The 17,650-nt window shown below is 34.1% G+C and overlaps 1 protein-coding gene across 3 annotated transcripts; it reads left to right on the top strand.

The window, feature by feature from the left end:
* Nucleotides 1–95: 95 nt before the first annotated feature.
* On the top strand, nucleotides 96–17,292 carry LOC139977862 (hemicentin-2-like). 3 transcript variants are annotated; one of them, XM_071987562.1, is made up of 13 exons: nucleotides 96–229; nucleotides 9,445–9,738; nucleotides 10,914–11,195; nucleotides 11,399–11,713; nucleotides 12,463–12,777; nucleotides 13,996–14,094; nucleotides 14,346–14,373; nucleotides 14,996–15,123; nucleotides 15,586–15,637; nucleotides 16,183–16,235; nucleotides 16,570–16,615; nucleotides 16,784–16,904; nucleotides 17,240–17,292. In XM_071987562.1, the coding sequence occupies exons 2-12, from the start codon at nucleotides 9,630–9,632 to the stop codon at nucleotides 16,887–16,889; spliced, it is 1,533 nt and encodes a 510-aa protein (XP_071843663.1). In that variant the 5' UTR covers nucleotides 96–229; nucleotides 9,445–9,629; the 3' UTR covers nucleotides 16,890–16,904; nucleotides 17,240–17,292. The 3 variants fall into 3 exon arrangements, with proteins under 3 accessions (XP_071843663.1, XP_071843662.1, XP_071843661.1); XM_071987561.1 differs by lacking the exon at nucleotides 96–229 and adding an exon at nucleotides 8,141–8,275 and having other exon boundaries at nucleotides 15,008–15,123; XM_071987560.1 differs by lacking the exon at nucleotides 96–229 and adding an exon at nucleotides 8,141–8,275.
* The last annotated feature ends 358 nt before the right edge of the window (nucleotides 17,293–17,650 follow it).

Below are 17,650 nucleotides of genomic sequence, written 5' to 3'. Positions count from 1 at the left end.
CTTAATAATTAATTCATGATTACTATCAACGTGCAACCCTCTAATAATATATAACAAAGGATGATAACGTTCAAATGTGAAGAAATGAAACGGGATTTCAGTCGTCGTTACTCATTTCTCTGTTTTAACCAAATTGATAAAATATTTAACTCTAAGTTCGACCCGGCGTCTTTGGGGGCAGTAGCATGCACAAGATATCAAAGATGAGTGATCTTCTCGACTGAATTAGGTAAGACTTTAACCTTTGTAATATGATCAGAATCGATCTCAAAGTGTATACCAAACGTTATCACGAAGAGCTGTCACGGGTATTCTTAAAAGTAAGAGCAATTCCGATGAGGCGCTTTTCCTAAAGTATCAATATGCATATTGTCTACTCAAAAAAAAAGCCTTTGAATGTTGTATTTCGCCAATTACAGCTTTTCGGAGTTGCTAAACTTCAACAATGGGTATAATGATGCAATTGGAAAAGATACGGACTATGGGTATTTCGCTCTTCCCCAACATGCTTGTCTACACTATTGTTATGGGTGTTACACAGTTCCTACTACCTTAACGTACTTACATAACTGTTATATAATATTTCTAAGCAGGTCGCGTCTGTGAGCGACATTGTATAGAATCAAGGCATTTATTTTTATTTTTTATCAAAAACAATATATATAATATTTATAAATATTTATTATATATATTATATTTCCACTGTATATCTTTATACCTTGGACATATGTACTATATATCTATTACTTATCAATCATATATCTGTTATATAATCTATATATTACTTAGAGCTATTACATATCTTTTATATCTATTATATTATATATCTTTGATATATCTATTATATAACTATAATATGTGTAGTATCATTCAGTAAGTATCCAACGTCAAGATAAATTTCTAAGAGATGGTGAAACTCTATGTAGCGTTGAGTATATAGTACAGAATACTGATATTGTCCTGTGTGTTTATTCAATATTAGCCCGGAAGGTCTGCAAATATCATACCTCTCATTTCGAGGGAGACCACTACTTGGAGAGTTGTTTAAATAGTAGCTCGCCAATGTTATGCGTCGGGTGAAAGCGACAATTGTCTGGAATAATTTGCGGTAGGTTAGGAAAATCATGACGTTATGGAGGAACACTTAATGTCAGAAACTTCTAAATCTCATCAGGAATTTGATTCACTCATTCTGTCTGGTAGAATTGTGGCCACCATGTACATGTACAATGGTGTGCGATAACGAAAATAATTACATTTTTACCATCCAGCATGAGCTGTTTCCTGAGTAATACGCTTGAGAGAAAAGCATTAATGGAATACAAATATCTTATACTAAGAAATAAAAGAAAAAGGTTATACATTTTTACAGTTACACAATTGAAAAATTGCATTGTTGTTACCGTCATGCCGAATAACTTAAAGACATGCCTAAAACAAGTGATGTATATCAATTTGGTAATGATTAGAGTTAATATGAATTAATCAAGAGAAACAAGCTGGTTGTTTAAAAAAAGAACATGAAATCAGGTTTTGGTTGCATCTTTAATTTCAACGCTTGTGAATTTCATATGAATATGATCTGCTAGTAGTTCATATCGTAATCTAACTTGGTATTCAACTTTTGAAAGCTTTTCTTTACTCCGTTTTAATTGTTTAGGCTGGAAATTAGTAATGGTACAATTCCTCCTGTTATCCTCCTAAATTTGTTAACAATACGTAAACAATCGTGCACCTGGCCTTTGTTCGAAGACATGAGTTTTCCGTGACCGCAGCTCAGAGGCGGTGTTCTTTGAAGAAGTAAAATCTCACTCGCGTAAACCCAGGCCAATGTTCAGGCTAGTATTAAAGGAGCTGATGCTAACGTGTAGTGTAAGACCCTTTGACAAAATCTCATACAAGACGAGATACAAGAATACGTACGGTACGATATCTCATTATTTCGATCAACCGAATTGGTATGTTTCTAATACCACGACATCAACTGTTCGTAGATACTGTAAGTGCTCGGAATATTATTTAATACATTTGTGGGTCGTATGAATTGTTAGCAAACTGCACCATTGCACTGAGTGAGATAACGCCCAGTTATTTAGGATTGGCCTTATTAACCGATTGTTCATTCATACTTAGTAAAGATTCCTAAATCCTATTGGTCCATTCAGGTCAGGTTACCGTGGTTAATCCTGTACGTAACGCACGGTAAAATTACGGGGCGTCACTTTAATAAATCCTTGGTTATATGTAACCAAAAATGTTTTGATTTATGATTTTTCCCCCACACAAATGGTAGTGTATGAATGAACGGGGTTAATCAACGGTCTAGCGTGCGTTACTCACATGATTAATGCACTCCGGGTGTTAATGCTATCGCTGGATGCACTCGGGCTCCGCCCTCGTGCATCGCTTGCATTATCCCCCGATCGTGCATTAATCCTGTGAGTAACGCACGCTAGACCGTTGATTAACCCCTTATTAACATTCACGTTATTAACATTAAATTGTTGCGTTCTGAACTGCGCGACATTGTATGTACGTTTGTTAGAATCCGTGCTCTGTGGTGAATGGATATATTTCAGTGAGTCCGTAATAAACAGCATAGTGCTTTAGTCCTAATTCAGCTATCAGCTAGGAAGCTAGGTTAAATGATCCACATTGTGATTTAGTTCGGTTGTTAGTGTATTGACATCGGTTAAAGGCGTGTCGACACCGTATAAAAATTTCTTCCTTAGCCTCGATCTGTTTTCATATTTGTATGCTGTGTTGGGTGGTGCGTTGTGCGCTGCGTTTAACTCTGCGTTGTACGCTGGGTGTAGCGCCGCATTGTAAGCTGCGTTTAGACGCCACGTTGGGGTATTGCGTCATTGTGTTAACAGTTAACGTTGTACGTAATGCAAGTATAACGATAAGAGCCGTATATTGTAAGCACAATATTTTATGACCCTTGTATGCGATATGAGATTTGAAGAAACGGTACCGATGTGCCAAGGGTACTTTCATATCTTCTCCATTGTCATCTCTTAGTCGAGAATCTCTTTGGCCAATCCCAGCTTTAAAGATTGCCACCAGAAAGGGAAGTGACGTTACAATATTTCTTTTTGTTATAAAAAAAAACAGGAACACCATAATTAGTTCGCTTAGAAAATTTCTGAATTGTAAAACGATGCAATAGGCACGCTATTTCACATATTGGGTAATTTAATGAGAGGGAGATCCTGTATATCATTTTTTTGATATAAATGCTTTACATATGGTATTTCGATTTTGCACATTCTACTGTTCCGTATCATTTAGTATCAGTCGCTAAATTATTTTGTGATGGAAGGGGCAAAACCAACATTTTCCCCAGTTTATCATTTAACTCTGAAAATTAAGTTGTTTAACTAATGCCTGTATTGATGGCTTTTCTTGTAACGTTATAGGCTCTAGCCCAGGGGCTACCTCCTTTAATAAAGTGGGGCTGGTAAGATGTAATATCGCCTAGTGGAGGTGTCTAAAGGTAGGGGACATCACTCCCTTGAAGTTATTTTGTCAATATGGATTTTGCTTAGATGTAAAATGGTCCTAACATGTTGTTACAATCATACATGCAAGTTCCAACCCTCTGTGATAAGTAACTAGGTTGTCCCACATGTACGTAGAGTAGAGTCCATCCAAGTCAAGGCTGGCCTGGTGGCGCTCTAGCTACTAACCGTTTATCGAATTTAGAATTTCGTTTACAATTTAACAAAAATATGTGCGATATTGACGAACATGCTAAGAGTCGGTATATATATATATATATATATATATATATATATATATATATATATATATATATATATATATATATATATATATATATATATATATATATATATATATATATGTTTATATATATATACATGTATATATATGTATATATATGTAAATATATATATTCATCATATTAATTATAATGAACCCTGCAGGAGAATAAATTGCAAGAAATCAGTTAAAATATCTCTGTTGGACTACTAATTTGTGTGATTCGTATCGTTCCTGTCACGTTATCATCGATATAAGCCTTACCGGGACCGGGACCGGGCCCGGGAACGATGTTTACGAACAATTTTTTACGTTAGTGTGTTCTTAGTCACGCAATACTAAAGAAAGCGAGAGAAGGATTTGTTCTTTAAATAAGCAAAGTGATTTCAGTTCCAAAAGTTATTAACAATGTAATGATGCTTTTGAGCAAAACATATTGGAATTTTAACATGTAACTAGCATATCTCACGATATATGTCATTGGTTGCAATGTATTAGTGTATTGCATGTAATGGTGTCGGTAATCAATAAACCTAACATTGGTATATTGGACGAATTACGCTTGCTATGTGGGATGACGATTATTTAATATATATATATAGGAAATTAAAAGGAAATAATGACTTTGAAGCAAACTGTTGTACAACAACTCAGTCACAACTACCAGAAAACAAAACATATGTATTATTGAGAGTGTGTTTTAACGTCATTTTTAACAATAAGTAACGTATTGATCAAGTAATCGAGGGCTTGATTGAAGGAGATATTCTTTCTAGGTCAATTGTCACCACTTGTTTAGTATTAATTACTATTGTAGTAAAGAAATAAATAACTAACCGTCATCAGCCACCATGCTATTACTTTCGTTTTCATTGTCAAACTCTCTAAATAAACAATGAGCTTCATCAAGTTATTACTTAAATAAATAAAGCACAATCACTCTGTGGTTAATGCATGCGTTATAACTGTTCATTAACTACAATCCTCAAACGTTCGTATACATGAACACTAAGCAGACATGATTATGAGATTCTTGTGAAGATATAACCGACGGAAATCAGACTGTTCGAGCTCCTGGTCTTGTGTTACATACGAACGAATAGTCTATTGACCGATATCTTAATGTTTACTTTCCATTTCTTTTATAGGGACAATCTCAATTTTCGATAGGAAATTGCTTGACTTTGTCTAACATATAAATAAAATGTAAGAACAAGTAAGAAAATGTATTGGAACAAAAATAATATTTTTAATATCAGCCTACAAGAGATACGCCATGAAGTTTTCCTTTATATTAAAGAAATTGTAACTGAACAAGATATATGTAACATTCAGTAGATATGTGTACCTCCCATGCGTTCATCTTTCAATAGCTTGAAAATAGGATATATATGTTTCTGTTCCGAATCCTTTTAAAGAAACACTTATGGGTATGGTTTACCATTATTAATGTTGTTATTCTATCAATTCGAGCCTGACAGTAGTATTTGCAGCTGGAACTACAGTGGGATCCATTAGTTGGTCTCTGAGTAAACGGACTGAGCGTATAATCCTAACTTAGTTTTAGCGCACATTGCAACTGGGTAAGATAATTCGACAAAAGGATTTGTGTTGTTCAAATGCAATGATCTAGCTATAATAGCTAGAAAAGTCTGAGTGTAAAAAAGTTCACAGCCAAACTGTTAGCAATCAACGTGTTGCAGTTGCGGTCCACTATGTATCCAGTTTCGGGTATTCTCACCAAACCTCACAATGTTAGGTTTTAGGCATCATGCATACAAATCATGATACAAATATACCATGTAATAATACACTGACAGAAATAAATATTTGTCATGAGCAATTTTTAACATTGCTAACATTTACTAAAAATAATAACTGGGTGTTAGCATATTTTGAATAAACAATGACTTATATTATGTTTATAATAATAACTGAAGTAATATTCTTAAACCGTTGATGATGTTTACAGGGTTATCCACGTATATATCGACCATTGGCAGTGATGTTGCAATATCATGGTATCTGGATGACACACGTCCATTTGCGTATGCATTATTGATTAAAGATCAGGAGCAAGTGGTGATCGTCGATCAAGCAAATCCAACTAAAATAATCGGACAATGTTATGCAGAACTGCTAAGAAATTCACAGGTGACGTTGAGAATATCACATGTAGCACTAAAAATGGTGGACGTTACACACACGAAACGTACTATAGTACTGGAAAGAACGAAGAGCTACAAGTTCAAGTTAATTAAGTTGAATTGTTTGTTTTTGTTTTTGTTTTGTTTTTTGTCAATTAATTTTTCAATACTTCTATTGAGCTACTTTAACAAAAGAACCAAAGTCATTCAGCAAATAACTTAGACCGTCCAGCTGCAATATTATTTTACGTGATATCAAGCACTTCATCTTTGTATCATTACATGTAGGCCTTTATTTTAAGTTCCCATATATTAAGTCCTAAATATGACCGAAATATCACGTGTACCTTGCTAATTCAACTGGAAGTGAGAGAGACTGCTCAGCACAATACTACCAGGATCACCTTTTGTAATTAAAATAATGTCACACTTTCTTTTGCAAGTGTTCTATTAATCTTTGATTTCATGTTTTGTCAAAGACTGGATTATTAGAATAGTTTTTTTTTAACTTCAAGAATTGCTTAATAAGTAATCAATTGAAAACCACTGTATCAGCCATAGGTGCATGCTTAGTTATTCCAAGAATATATTATTATTGCTTAAAACTATTTTACAGTCGATTTTACTTTCATACTTCATAAATGTATAAATACCTATATAATAGCTGAAGCAAAAGCGTAAGGTACATTTCTTTCAACATTATGTGTGAGGTACGTATTAACAGGATAAAGCCAAAGTAATTTGTGAGAGAAGATAGGAACACGGCTAAGACATAGCGCTCCGAGAGAACGAACAATACCTAAAAATGCTGCATCTTTTCATGTGCTTTACCATTAGATCTAGTTTGAGATCTTCCCCTCCCAGCCCCCCCCCCCCCCCCTTATGGCTCATTTACCTCTCAGCTGATATGGGAATACTCTAATTAGCGACTTACGTTGGTGGAATTATTGATAGCTTTACTTTACTTAGTTTTGTCTATTATTCCGGTAATTTTATATGCAAATATAAATTTTTAAAACAACAAGTTTGCCTAAAAATAACTTTCTGTCGTTTCCAATGTGATCACAGGCGTTATAGAAAAATGATTCTATGACTGTAGTGTGCTGCGTGGAATCAATCTGAAAACCCCTAATGACTTCGATCTGAGACAGGAATAATACTTCATGACAGTCGTGATCTTACTGTGGAAGAAATATCCAATTACACTTATTGTGGACGAATACTGCTGAAGAGTCATCGCTCTTACAATGAGAAAGAAATCGGTTGTAGTATTGAAAGTAGTTCGAATCTATGCGGAACATCACCCATTTTACGAGTTTTCTGTAAGACTTAAGACACCCTTCAGCTTTTTCATTCTGCTTTGTTTCTTGAAGTAAATTAGGCTCTTAATTTTGAGGATGAACCATTTTGAAATTACTATGTTGAAAGTATGTAACTGTTAACGTTATACAACCATAATATCGCCGGATAAAACACGGGTGGGGGGGATTATTCACACTCTCTCGGTAGCGCCCTTCCACAGAGCATCTCACTTTTGAAGATGATGTTACGATGGCTACTTATATGTCAACATTTCAACGTGTTACACACAATTGCGACTTCAATTTGCTCTACAAAATGAGGAGAGGGATATTTGTTCCCTCACATCAAAAAGACATGTCCTACTAATATATAATCTAAATATACCTCAAAATCCGATATCTGTAGTAAAAACTGTTAATGTTTTTGTGGGCAAGGACCCCCTTACATCAGAGTCGGCTTCAAAGTATCCAGGACCACACTTCCTTTCTTATAAAAATTTAAAAAAAACATCCTTCATACCTTCAACATCGAGTCTGATCATTTTAAAAAGGTTAAAGTCTTACCTTATTCAGTAGGATAGGTCAATCATCTTTGATATCTTGCGCATGACACTGCCCAAAATACGCCGGGTTAAACTTAGACGTAAATATTTAAACAGTTATGGTCAAAAGAAAGAAAAGAGTAACGACGACTGAAATCACGTTTCATTTCTTCACATTTGAACATTATCATCCTTTGTTATATCTCATTGGAGGGTTGCAAGTTGATACTTATCATGAATTAATTATTAAGGTAACAATAAGATAATTTACACTTTCGTTTCTTTTGCCAGTCGGCTTCCTTCGAATTATTAATTACCAAAATAATAACATAACGTCAAGACTGTTGTCGGTAAGACATCTAGCTTTCACTAAACATATTTTCGAGTTCAACACACACACAAAACCTGATAGGAAAGCAGATTAATCACGCAAACGTGATGGCTCTCAGAATTTTTGCTCTCAATCTGTTGTACTTTGCTTTAACGAACGCCACAAAAGGTAAGTTTTGTCTGTCAGAAAAAAACTATATAGTTCGAAACTTGGCCAGTAAAGTATTGAAGCGAATGGTAGTTGATTGTTTCTTTTCGGGAAGAGATTTAAATATGTGACAAAGGTAGTATTTTACTGTTAAAGTTGACTGGTGTATTATGTAATGTGTCAGTCTATAATAGTCAAATGAGGAGAGTTGTGATCATATATGTATATGAAAATAGTGTTAACTGAAAATATACATTTTAGAATAGTGTGTATGAAGATAGCATATGACATTTGAGGTAAACACACGTATACCTTTCTATATCCAACTAGTTAACTTGTGAAACAATTGTTAAAACCACGATCGGATTGACCCTAGATGACCTCTTTACGTCATTATCTTAAATCTCAGAACCGGATGGAAGTTCTGCTCAGGACCCCTTTATCATTCAGTTAATTTCCACATTTGTAAACATCAACGATGATAGAATTATCAGCTAACTGCACGTAGAATGAGTCACATGAAATAGTTGGTGTGAAGATACACACATATTCTTTTCGATAATCACAGGATAGTTTATTGTTCTGTTAGATAAAGGAATATTAAACTCTTATTATTAATTGCATCGCTAAATTTTCCCCAAATCTCCAGTGAGATTCTCCCAGTCATTTTATGAAATTTTTAAGAGCTTTTCTACTGTATCCATGTTACTCCATGTGAAAAATGGAACGGCCTTACACCATCAAATCATTTTCAGCGAATTGTAGACTTGTCAATAAGCCTATTAACTGTAGATAAAAGCAGGTGCAAGTTTACCCAAACTACAGAGTATTAAACGTGATCAAACAAATTCAATTCATTCAATCTAATTTCATAATGTTCTTAGTATTTCTTCCCTATATCAGTGTTAATCACTCGAAGAAAGCAAATAGGAAATCTGAAGAAGAATATAATGGACTATTTTTCCTTTTCTTGAACTTGATACACTAGTCATTGAACTTTTATTGGACTTAGGGACATATTAGCATGGAAGTTATTCCGAGGAAGGGGTAGCTGAAGTTGACAATGAATGTTAATGAAATATTTTGTTGAAAATACCAACTGAAAATAGGGTAATATACGCCAATAATATGTAATGTTGTTTTACTAATCACGGAGAATAATGTTTAATTTACATATTTATGTTATACAGGGATATCGACACACACCGTTCTAATTAATAGTGATATTGAAATCGAATGGTTTGTAAGAAAATATCAGGTCCGGTCTACGGTTTTGGAAAAAGATGGTGCCCAACTTCTCATCCTCGATCCAAGGAAACAAAGTGACGTAACTAAGGGACAATTTTATGCAGAATTGACAGAAAATGTACGTGTTATGTTGAGAATTTCAAATGTGACCCCAAGGAATGGTGGAATATACTCACACATCACGTACTATGATACTGGAAATGCTGATAAGGGGACTTTCCTTTTGCAAGTTCAAGGTAAGTAACATAAGTCTTTTTTTCTCGTTTTATTGCCTACCAGTATTATGGTAATAATGTATTGTATCTTGTTGGCTTACAAAATAACTACGTCAAAAGGCTATGTTGATACACGAATGTTTATATAGGTGGAAACATAGTTAAGGTAAACGTAATTCTTGGGTTTGATCTAAACAATTTTTATTTCATGATCTTGATTTTAATAACATAAAACTAACACTGTTTTTTGGAATACTCAGATGTTTTGATACGTTCTAAACTCAAATAATTCTCAGATATCCAAATAATAATTTTATGTTGGTAGTTGCATTATTGGATACTCTCAAATAAAACACAACACTACTGACGAAATGTCAGCAGAACATGTTTTAAAGGTCTAGTAAAAACAAGATGGAAATTTGGGACAAGGTTGAAGCAAACCTCATAAAGGGACACTTTGATTATGAGCACCTTATAACCCAAGCCTTCGTACTTCATGTAATTTACAGTCTTTTGTTGACATTGGCAAGAATGAAACTTGAAATGTGTTAATGTAAATGACTTTTGTTTTGAAGATGATACCTGTTATAACCATTGAAATTGCACCCAAAAAAATGATCAATTAGCCAAATAGTATTCGTAAAGAAATCGATCTAAAGGTATCGATAAAGTTAGGATTGTCTTGATAATTGTAAGACTCACATATCCATTTATTCATGACCAATAGAACTAAGTACTTTCTCCGCTTGGCTCTCATGAAAAGGTTAGTTTTATCAGTTAGCCATGTTTTTATTTGATTTTGATTTTTATTGTATTTCAACTCTAGTTTGAGAGGGTAACTTAGTTAGCTAAGGTTAATCTTCCCCAAGAGCCTCTTGAATATTATTGTTATACAAAGAACATAGGTGTTAATTTTGAATGTAAGAACCAACATGTAACCAGATAACGAAAAATGAAAAGATAACTAAACGTAAGCAAGTAAAATGTAGCCCATTAAAAAATAAAATGAGCCCATTGTCTATCTTCGCACGTAGGCACCAACTCTTAAAATAGGATTAATAGAGAGAGAAAAACATAGGCAGGTAAATGAATGAGTAAGACGTTACCATCCTGAAGGATATTCTTCAAAGGGGAAACTTTGAAGAATACCTTATTTTGCAAAATGGATAATCAAATTGTCTATAATCTTGAACTAGGTTCACCTGGCTTGTTCAATGTCACCACTGACGTAACTGAAGGCGAGGCAATAACGGCGCAGTGCTGTGTAAAAAGTTCCATGGAACCTCGGTTGACGTGGATGGTTGATACAGGAATAGTTCATGATAATACGCACAGTCTTGAAATAGCAACAGTATCTGGATATAGATATTGTGGGCAAATAATGTTGACGAGCCAGAGAATTCACAATGGCAAGGAAATGATTTGTGAGGTACAGAATGGTTTGAACCTGTCTGCGTCATCTCATCTAAATGTCTTCTGTGAGTAATTTATAATACTTTCTACAATGCTCATTGAAAACTATACATGCTGTAAAATAAAGATATTATTTTAGTGTGTGATCAAAAAAAACTGTTGGTTTCTTTGTTGATAGAACCACATGTGTTTGTATTTCTTTATTTCTTACATTCCATAGTTGTTAACATGATGTATATTTCTTTTGTGTTTTATAACTGACTGACAGACCAACCAACCATCAATATTTCTGTAAAAGGAACTAACACGTGTGCTACAAGGAGTTGCATATTCAAGGAGTTTGCTAACGTAACATTGCTGTGTTCAACGGATGGTAACCCTAAGCCAAACGTTACATTAACGCGAATCGTTAAGCCGGGAGAGTTTGACAAACGGAAAACGTATTTCACAGAAAAATGGTCAACAATGAAGAGTTTTTTTCTTTTCGATAACTTTACAAGGATGCTATATGGCAGGTATAGATGTGAAGCAAACAATGGCATCGGTGATATCGTCTTTGATGCAGTGCTATTAAACGTCACGTGTGAGTATTTGTGATGACATAAAAGCCAGATAGACTTTTTTTCTGCTCCTAACAAAGACAAAGTTTGAAAAATATTTGACTTTACTCCTTAAGTTGACAGTTCAAAATGATCACACTGACACAAAGACAAAATGTTATTGTTTCAATCATCGAGAGTGTAAATTGTGATCTAGTACAGCTTTTTATGACTATAGGAACAACTCATATATGTAACTTCCTCTTCCGCGTGAAACCTAATGTTTATTGATTACTCATTTTAAATAGGTCCTTCAAAAGAGTATTAAGCTGTTACTATGGCATATGAATTATTAGTAAAGATGTGTTACATCGTTGATATTCTGAAACAAGTAACGAGTGTTGAATTATCATTCTTCTTCGGTTATGACTAGTTATCGTGATGTAAGTCTCGCTAAGAAGGTTAGCATGGTTTTTATAAAAAAAAGATATGTGTATATTAAAAACAATATGGTTACATATAGAAATTACATATTAATATTAGGTATAAAATGAAACCATTAGATGCGATAATACGTCACATGTTACAAGCTTAAAATTTGATTGACAGTTTGAAGCAGATGGCTGACAAAAGAACATGCACGAACGAATTGCCACATAATATTTCACCGAAAGCAGTAAAGTACTTTTCTTTGTTACTAGGAAGGTGTAACCCCTCAGTGGTGACTACATTGAGACTAAATTCCATTTCATTACTGGCCATACTGTACATAAGATGTTTCGTTTCTCCACAGTTGCAGCAACAGTCAATATCGTTGTCTCGCCTACTCCGGATACCGTCACACCGCATGGTAACTTTACTGTGGAGTGCGAGGCGTATTCAAATCCATTCCCGACAATTTCACTGCAAAAGAAAATTCATGAAGAATGGATTACTTTACGTAACTCAGTATCTCCACAAACCAAGCGAAGATTGAGATACCAAGCAGTTTGGACATTATCTTATGACGAGGTCTACAATGACTACATAAGCATATATAGATGCATGGCGGATAATGGGATAGGTCGACCCGCACAATCAAATACAACCGTCTTGTATGCGGTGCAAGGTAAGTTTAGTAAAGCATCGTGTGAACTCCACTGATCACAAACACGCACTAATAATGCGGTTACCACTGCAGTTCCAAAAACGCATATGCGCTTTCAATGTACACAAAGCATATCATTAACTATTACCATGCATCCTGCGACTAAATAGTGAAGGAGTGAAGGAATCCCCTGTTATAGGTATCAACAATACGTCAATATTGCCATGCTTATTAGTTTATATCCCCCTCAATTTATATAACATTTTTCACAGAACTAAATGTAAATCGTTAATAGCTTTCAAAACGTTAAAGGCCATTTTTCATATTAACCAATCTTTGTCAATATATGGTGGTGTCCCTAAGTCAAATGCTTTCAAACATTTGTTTTGTCTGAACATCTCGATGGATTTGTATCCTTGCGATCCTTGAGCTGTACTTCTAAAGGTTAATATCATGTATAAGAAATTTATCGAAATGCGTTACCTTAGCTTCTTCGTATTTGGTTTCAAATTTGTTTAGAATGAGACGATTTATGCTACCTTAGCATTCTATATATTACTTATTATAAGTCACTTATTGATGGTGTAGAGTGTGATCAATGCCGTGTAAATTCCGTACTTTATAAACAATAACAGGATTTGAATCTAAGAGAAGCTCGGAATTAACGGGTACCAGTACAGATTTAAAAGTTATCTAATTTATGTGAGTGTTAGGTGTAGGCAGTCGGTAAGTTACCAGCAACATTTCGAGATACCATTTGCATATATACCGACGATGCCATATATATATATATATATATATATATATATATATATATATATATATATATATATATATATATATATATATATATATATATATATATATATATATATATATATATATATATATATATATATATATATATATATATATATATATATATAAATATATATATATATATATATACGCCCATATAAATATGTATATGTGTGTGACATTTATATATATGTAACATATAGAAATAAGATATAGGATCATTATTTTACATAAAAGGAGGAACGTATGAGAAAATGTATCGGACTTTTATGTCCCATTAGTACCTTCGTCGATAAATCTTCGCAGTGGAAAGAAAAGTACAACATATGACACACAATGGTTTTGCTTCATTCAGTGAAGATCAGTTTTTAGGCGAATCGTTAAAGGTACTCCTTATATTGTCTTTTCGTCAACCCCTTAGACTTTACTTCTCTCTCACAGATGTGGACGAATCGAGCCCAGTTTCACGGAAACCACTCTTGATTTGTGTTATTCTCTTCGTCGTGTTTGGTATTTCATCCCTGACTTTCTTTTACAATCGTAAGTTATATTTATAAAAATGTACTTCTTGGTGTATAATGTAAGAATAAATCACCTGTTTATCTATTGTAATTGATGGTAAAAATTTCAAAAAGGAAAAACTAAAAACTTTAAAAGCAGAGTTTTGTATTAATGGAAGATAGAATTGAACCAATATGCAACTTTCGTTACATTGTTAAATTATTTAGTATAACATTAACTATGTGACTTTTAATCACATTAATTTTCTTTCATTCTACTATGATTTGCAGGAAGGCAAATTGCAAAGTTATCGAGACGGTAAGAAACAAACAAGTAAAACCTACCCTTACCTCATCAAAACGGTTTGGTTGTATCATCCCAGTCCTTGCCTCCAATGCTCTAAATAATGTGTGATTTAAATATGTGTGTAGGTGTTTCAACATTTGATTTTATGTTTGTTCATGTGTCGTTTGTTCTCACTTCAATCAACAGTCTATAGTTGCTAATAAAATTGCCAAGTTTAGAAAACAACAATGCAATATTTATATAGCAAGCTCTCTTTTGAAGAAACAAAACAAAAAAAGGACATAAAGCATTAAAGACTTAAATATGAATGGCTGAATCATGCTATTGTCAGGCTTGTTCTTCAGTCTTTTTGAAATGTGAATAAACAATAACACCTTTTCTCCTCTCTCTTACATGTATTGGTGTATAAAATTGAAATTCGATAGGTTTTGTTGACTCTTAACAGAGGGAATGACATTATTCTAATTATGCATTCAAAGTTGAATCAATTCACATTTGACAAATTAATTTATCTACATTAATCTTCTATTTTTTAGATTTTGGAAAATGAGAGCCATTTAACTACCATACTTCTATCAACACAACCTTTATATATCAAGTACCTATATTTCATTTTATTATTTTTTACTTTGAGATACTCGAGAAGACAACATCCCAGGTTTGATACAGTGGACTTTCCAGATGTAGTGAGAGCGCATCATGCTCTAGATGTGGAAAACAGAATGTTACATAGGGACCTTCCTGCTAACCCGTGTAAAGAAGGTATGTTAATTCGATAATGCATATACGTATATTAGATCCTCCTGCAAGCAGGAACTCACGAAAAAGCCTAATTGGCTTATCAAAGCCGCAAGCAGACCGAAGTCAGTCTCTCACATTAATATTTAACGTCCATGATTATGAATTGTTAATTGTCTTGGGCGTTAATTTGTTTTGGGAGTGACTCGAACCGGGGACATTATGATTGAAAGGCACCGGTGTTAACCACTGAGATAACACTCCAGATATGCAGAGTTAGTCACATAGTGATGTGTTGAGTACAATGATAGATATATCCAAAGAGTTGTGAAAATACGTTTGATTTGATTACGAATGAATGTAACGTCCACTTAAAACCAGGTTAAGTGTGAAGTTATTCAGCATTGGCTCAGAATCGACGAAATGTTAAGGAACTGGAATTTATTATTGAATAGTTCTATGTTAACATTTTTTTCTGCTTTGTAGGTAACGTCGATTCGGAAAGACCCGTAGTTTATGACCACTGCTACGAACAATGGTAACTACACACATGAATATGTCGTTTATTTTGCGATCAAGCCATCGAAACATTTAACTTAGAGTTTTATGTCAAATTGTTACCATAATTTCAAAAGACTGGCAATTGAGTTGAAGAAAGATATCTTTCAGTCTGTTTGATCCTTCAAATAAGGCAAACTTCTACGAAGGAATGTAACATAATTGAATATGTTTACACCATATAGCGTTTGGCCGGAAGATGTTCGTTTTCTATAGTCTATATGAGTATATCATAATACATTGTTGCGATTTGTTAACAAAAATGGCTCAAGTTAGGTCATGAAACCTGTATTATTGTAAACGTTTAGTTTTGTTGCAGATCGATATCGCCACTAAAATATGTTTCACCCATTCGCCTTTATTTGAAGAAAAAAGTCCTAGAGTCTAAGAACAATAGTCTCTAGAATTCAAATTGATATATTCTTCTTCTTTCATTATTTATATGTGAACAAGACTATATAGTTGAGTATATCATTTTATAACCTTTGAATAATATTTTCATATTATTATGATATAAATTTGAAGTTTGGGAGGGAACTCCGGTCGGAAGCTGTCCGTTTCTTACCAAGATCCAGAGGGTAAGAGGTTTATCATATATCCTCTTTCATTATATATCTCATGAACAGGAAGAAATATAGAGGTAAATTAAGGTTGCTTAAACTGCCAAAAAAAAGTGTTTTATTTTATTTTTTCGGAAGTGGCAAGTTACCATTGTTCTTAATTTTTTTTCTCTTAGCATTAAGCAATCAAGCTTAAAATTTCTTTTCGATGACACTCTGGGTACTTATCGGAGTCTTAAGAGACCGCTAATGACAAAAAAAATCAAGTGAATTCAAAACTTCATTTTTTTTTGTGAATATTTAATTTTTAATATCAAGTATTAACATGAATAATATACATTACTTTCATTAGATGATTTTGCAGATGGCCCGGAGCTAGATATAAATGGATATGCAAGGTAAGTAATATGGTTATTAAAAAGTTATGTAATAATCAGCTGTGTGTAGTTTCAATGATCGTAAACTCAGATCCTCCTGGAAACGACATCCGGAAACAAATGTTTTACCTCCGTCTTGACCGTAAAAATACAAATAAAAACATATATAATATTTTATATTCATTTCAGATTAAGTCCGGAAACAGCCTCTATTTATGAACGAGATGATGAAAACCACCACGTCGCCAATTTTGACTTTGATGATCGAGCTCCAGAATGTACTAACAGTGAATAAATACGCCATTATTTCGTGAGTAACGAGAAACTAAAATAAAAAGATGTTAACAAACCCTATCCCGGGGATTTTAATCATAGATGAATTCCTCAGCACATTATTTATCGTCTCGTTAATTTGTGCTCTAAACTACAAACATGGCAGTGGGAATGGACTTCCTGTTTTCATAAAAAGAAACCACAAATTTTGCAGTTACGTAATTATCAGGCAATCGTCATAACGATATTTTCCTAAATATATTTCCTGAGCACTAGATAGTAATTGTAGTTGTGAGTCAACGAAAAGCAAAAACTTCTCACAAAACGTTACACTGAGAGTAAATTTCCTTTGTTTTTCATCCTCTTACCAAGATAAAGAGAGAGAAAGAGATTGAGAAGGAGGAGGAAGAGGAGGAGGAAGAGGAGGAGGAGGAGGAGGAGGAGGAGGAGGAGGAGGAGGAGGAGGAGGAGGAGGAGGAGGAGGAGGAGGAGGAGGAGGAGGAGGAGGAGGAGGAGGAGGAGGAGGAGGAGGAGGAGGAAGAGGAAGAGGAAGAGGAAGAGGAAGAGGAAGAGGAAGAGGAAGAGGAAGAGGAAGAGGAAGAGGAAGAGGAAGAGGAAGAAGAGAAAGAGAAAGAGAAAGAGAGATGAAAGATAATGGAGACATGAACACCACTTAATGTTGAAGAAACGTAAATAACAAAGCTTGGTACTAAACAAGCTAAAGCAAACATAACGCAATAAAGATTCCAGTGCCGCCGTTTTCCTTGATTCTTAAAAAGTATA

Source organism: Apostichopus japonicus, chromosome 12 (genome assembly GCF_037975245.1).
Source record: "Apostichopus japonicus isolate 1M-3 chromosome 12, ASM3797524v1, whole genome shotgun sequence".
Classification (NCBI taxonomy): domain Eukaryota; kingdom Metazoa; phylum Echinodermata; class Holothuroidea; order Aspidochirotida; family Stichopodidae; genus Apostichopus; species Apostichopus japonicus.
The sequence above is the reverse complement of the archived record's forward strand: the minus strand, read 5'-3'. Positions and strand labels throughout refer to the sequence as shown.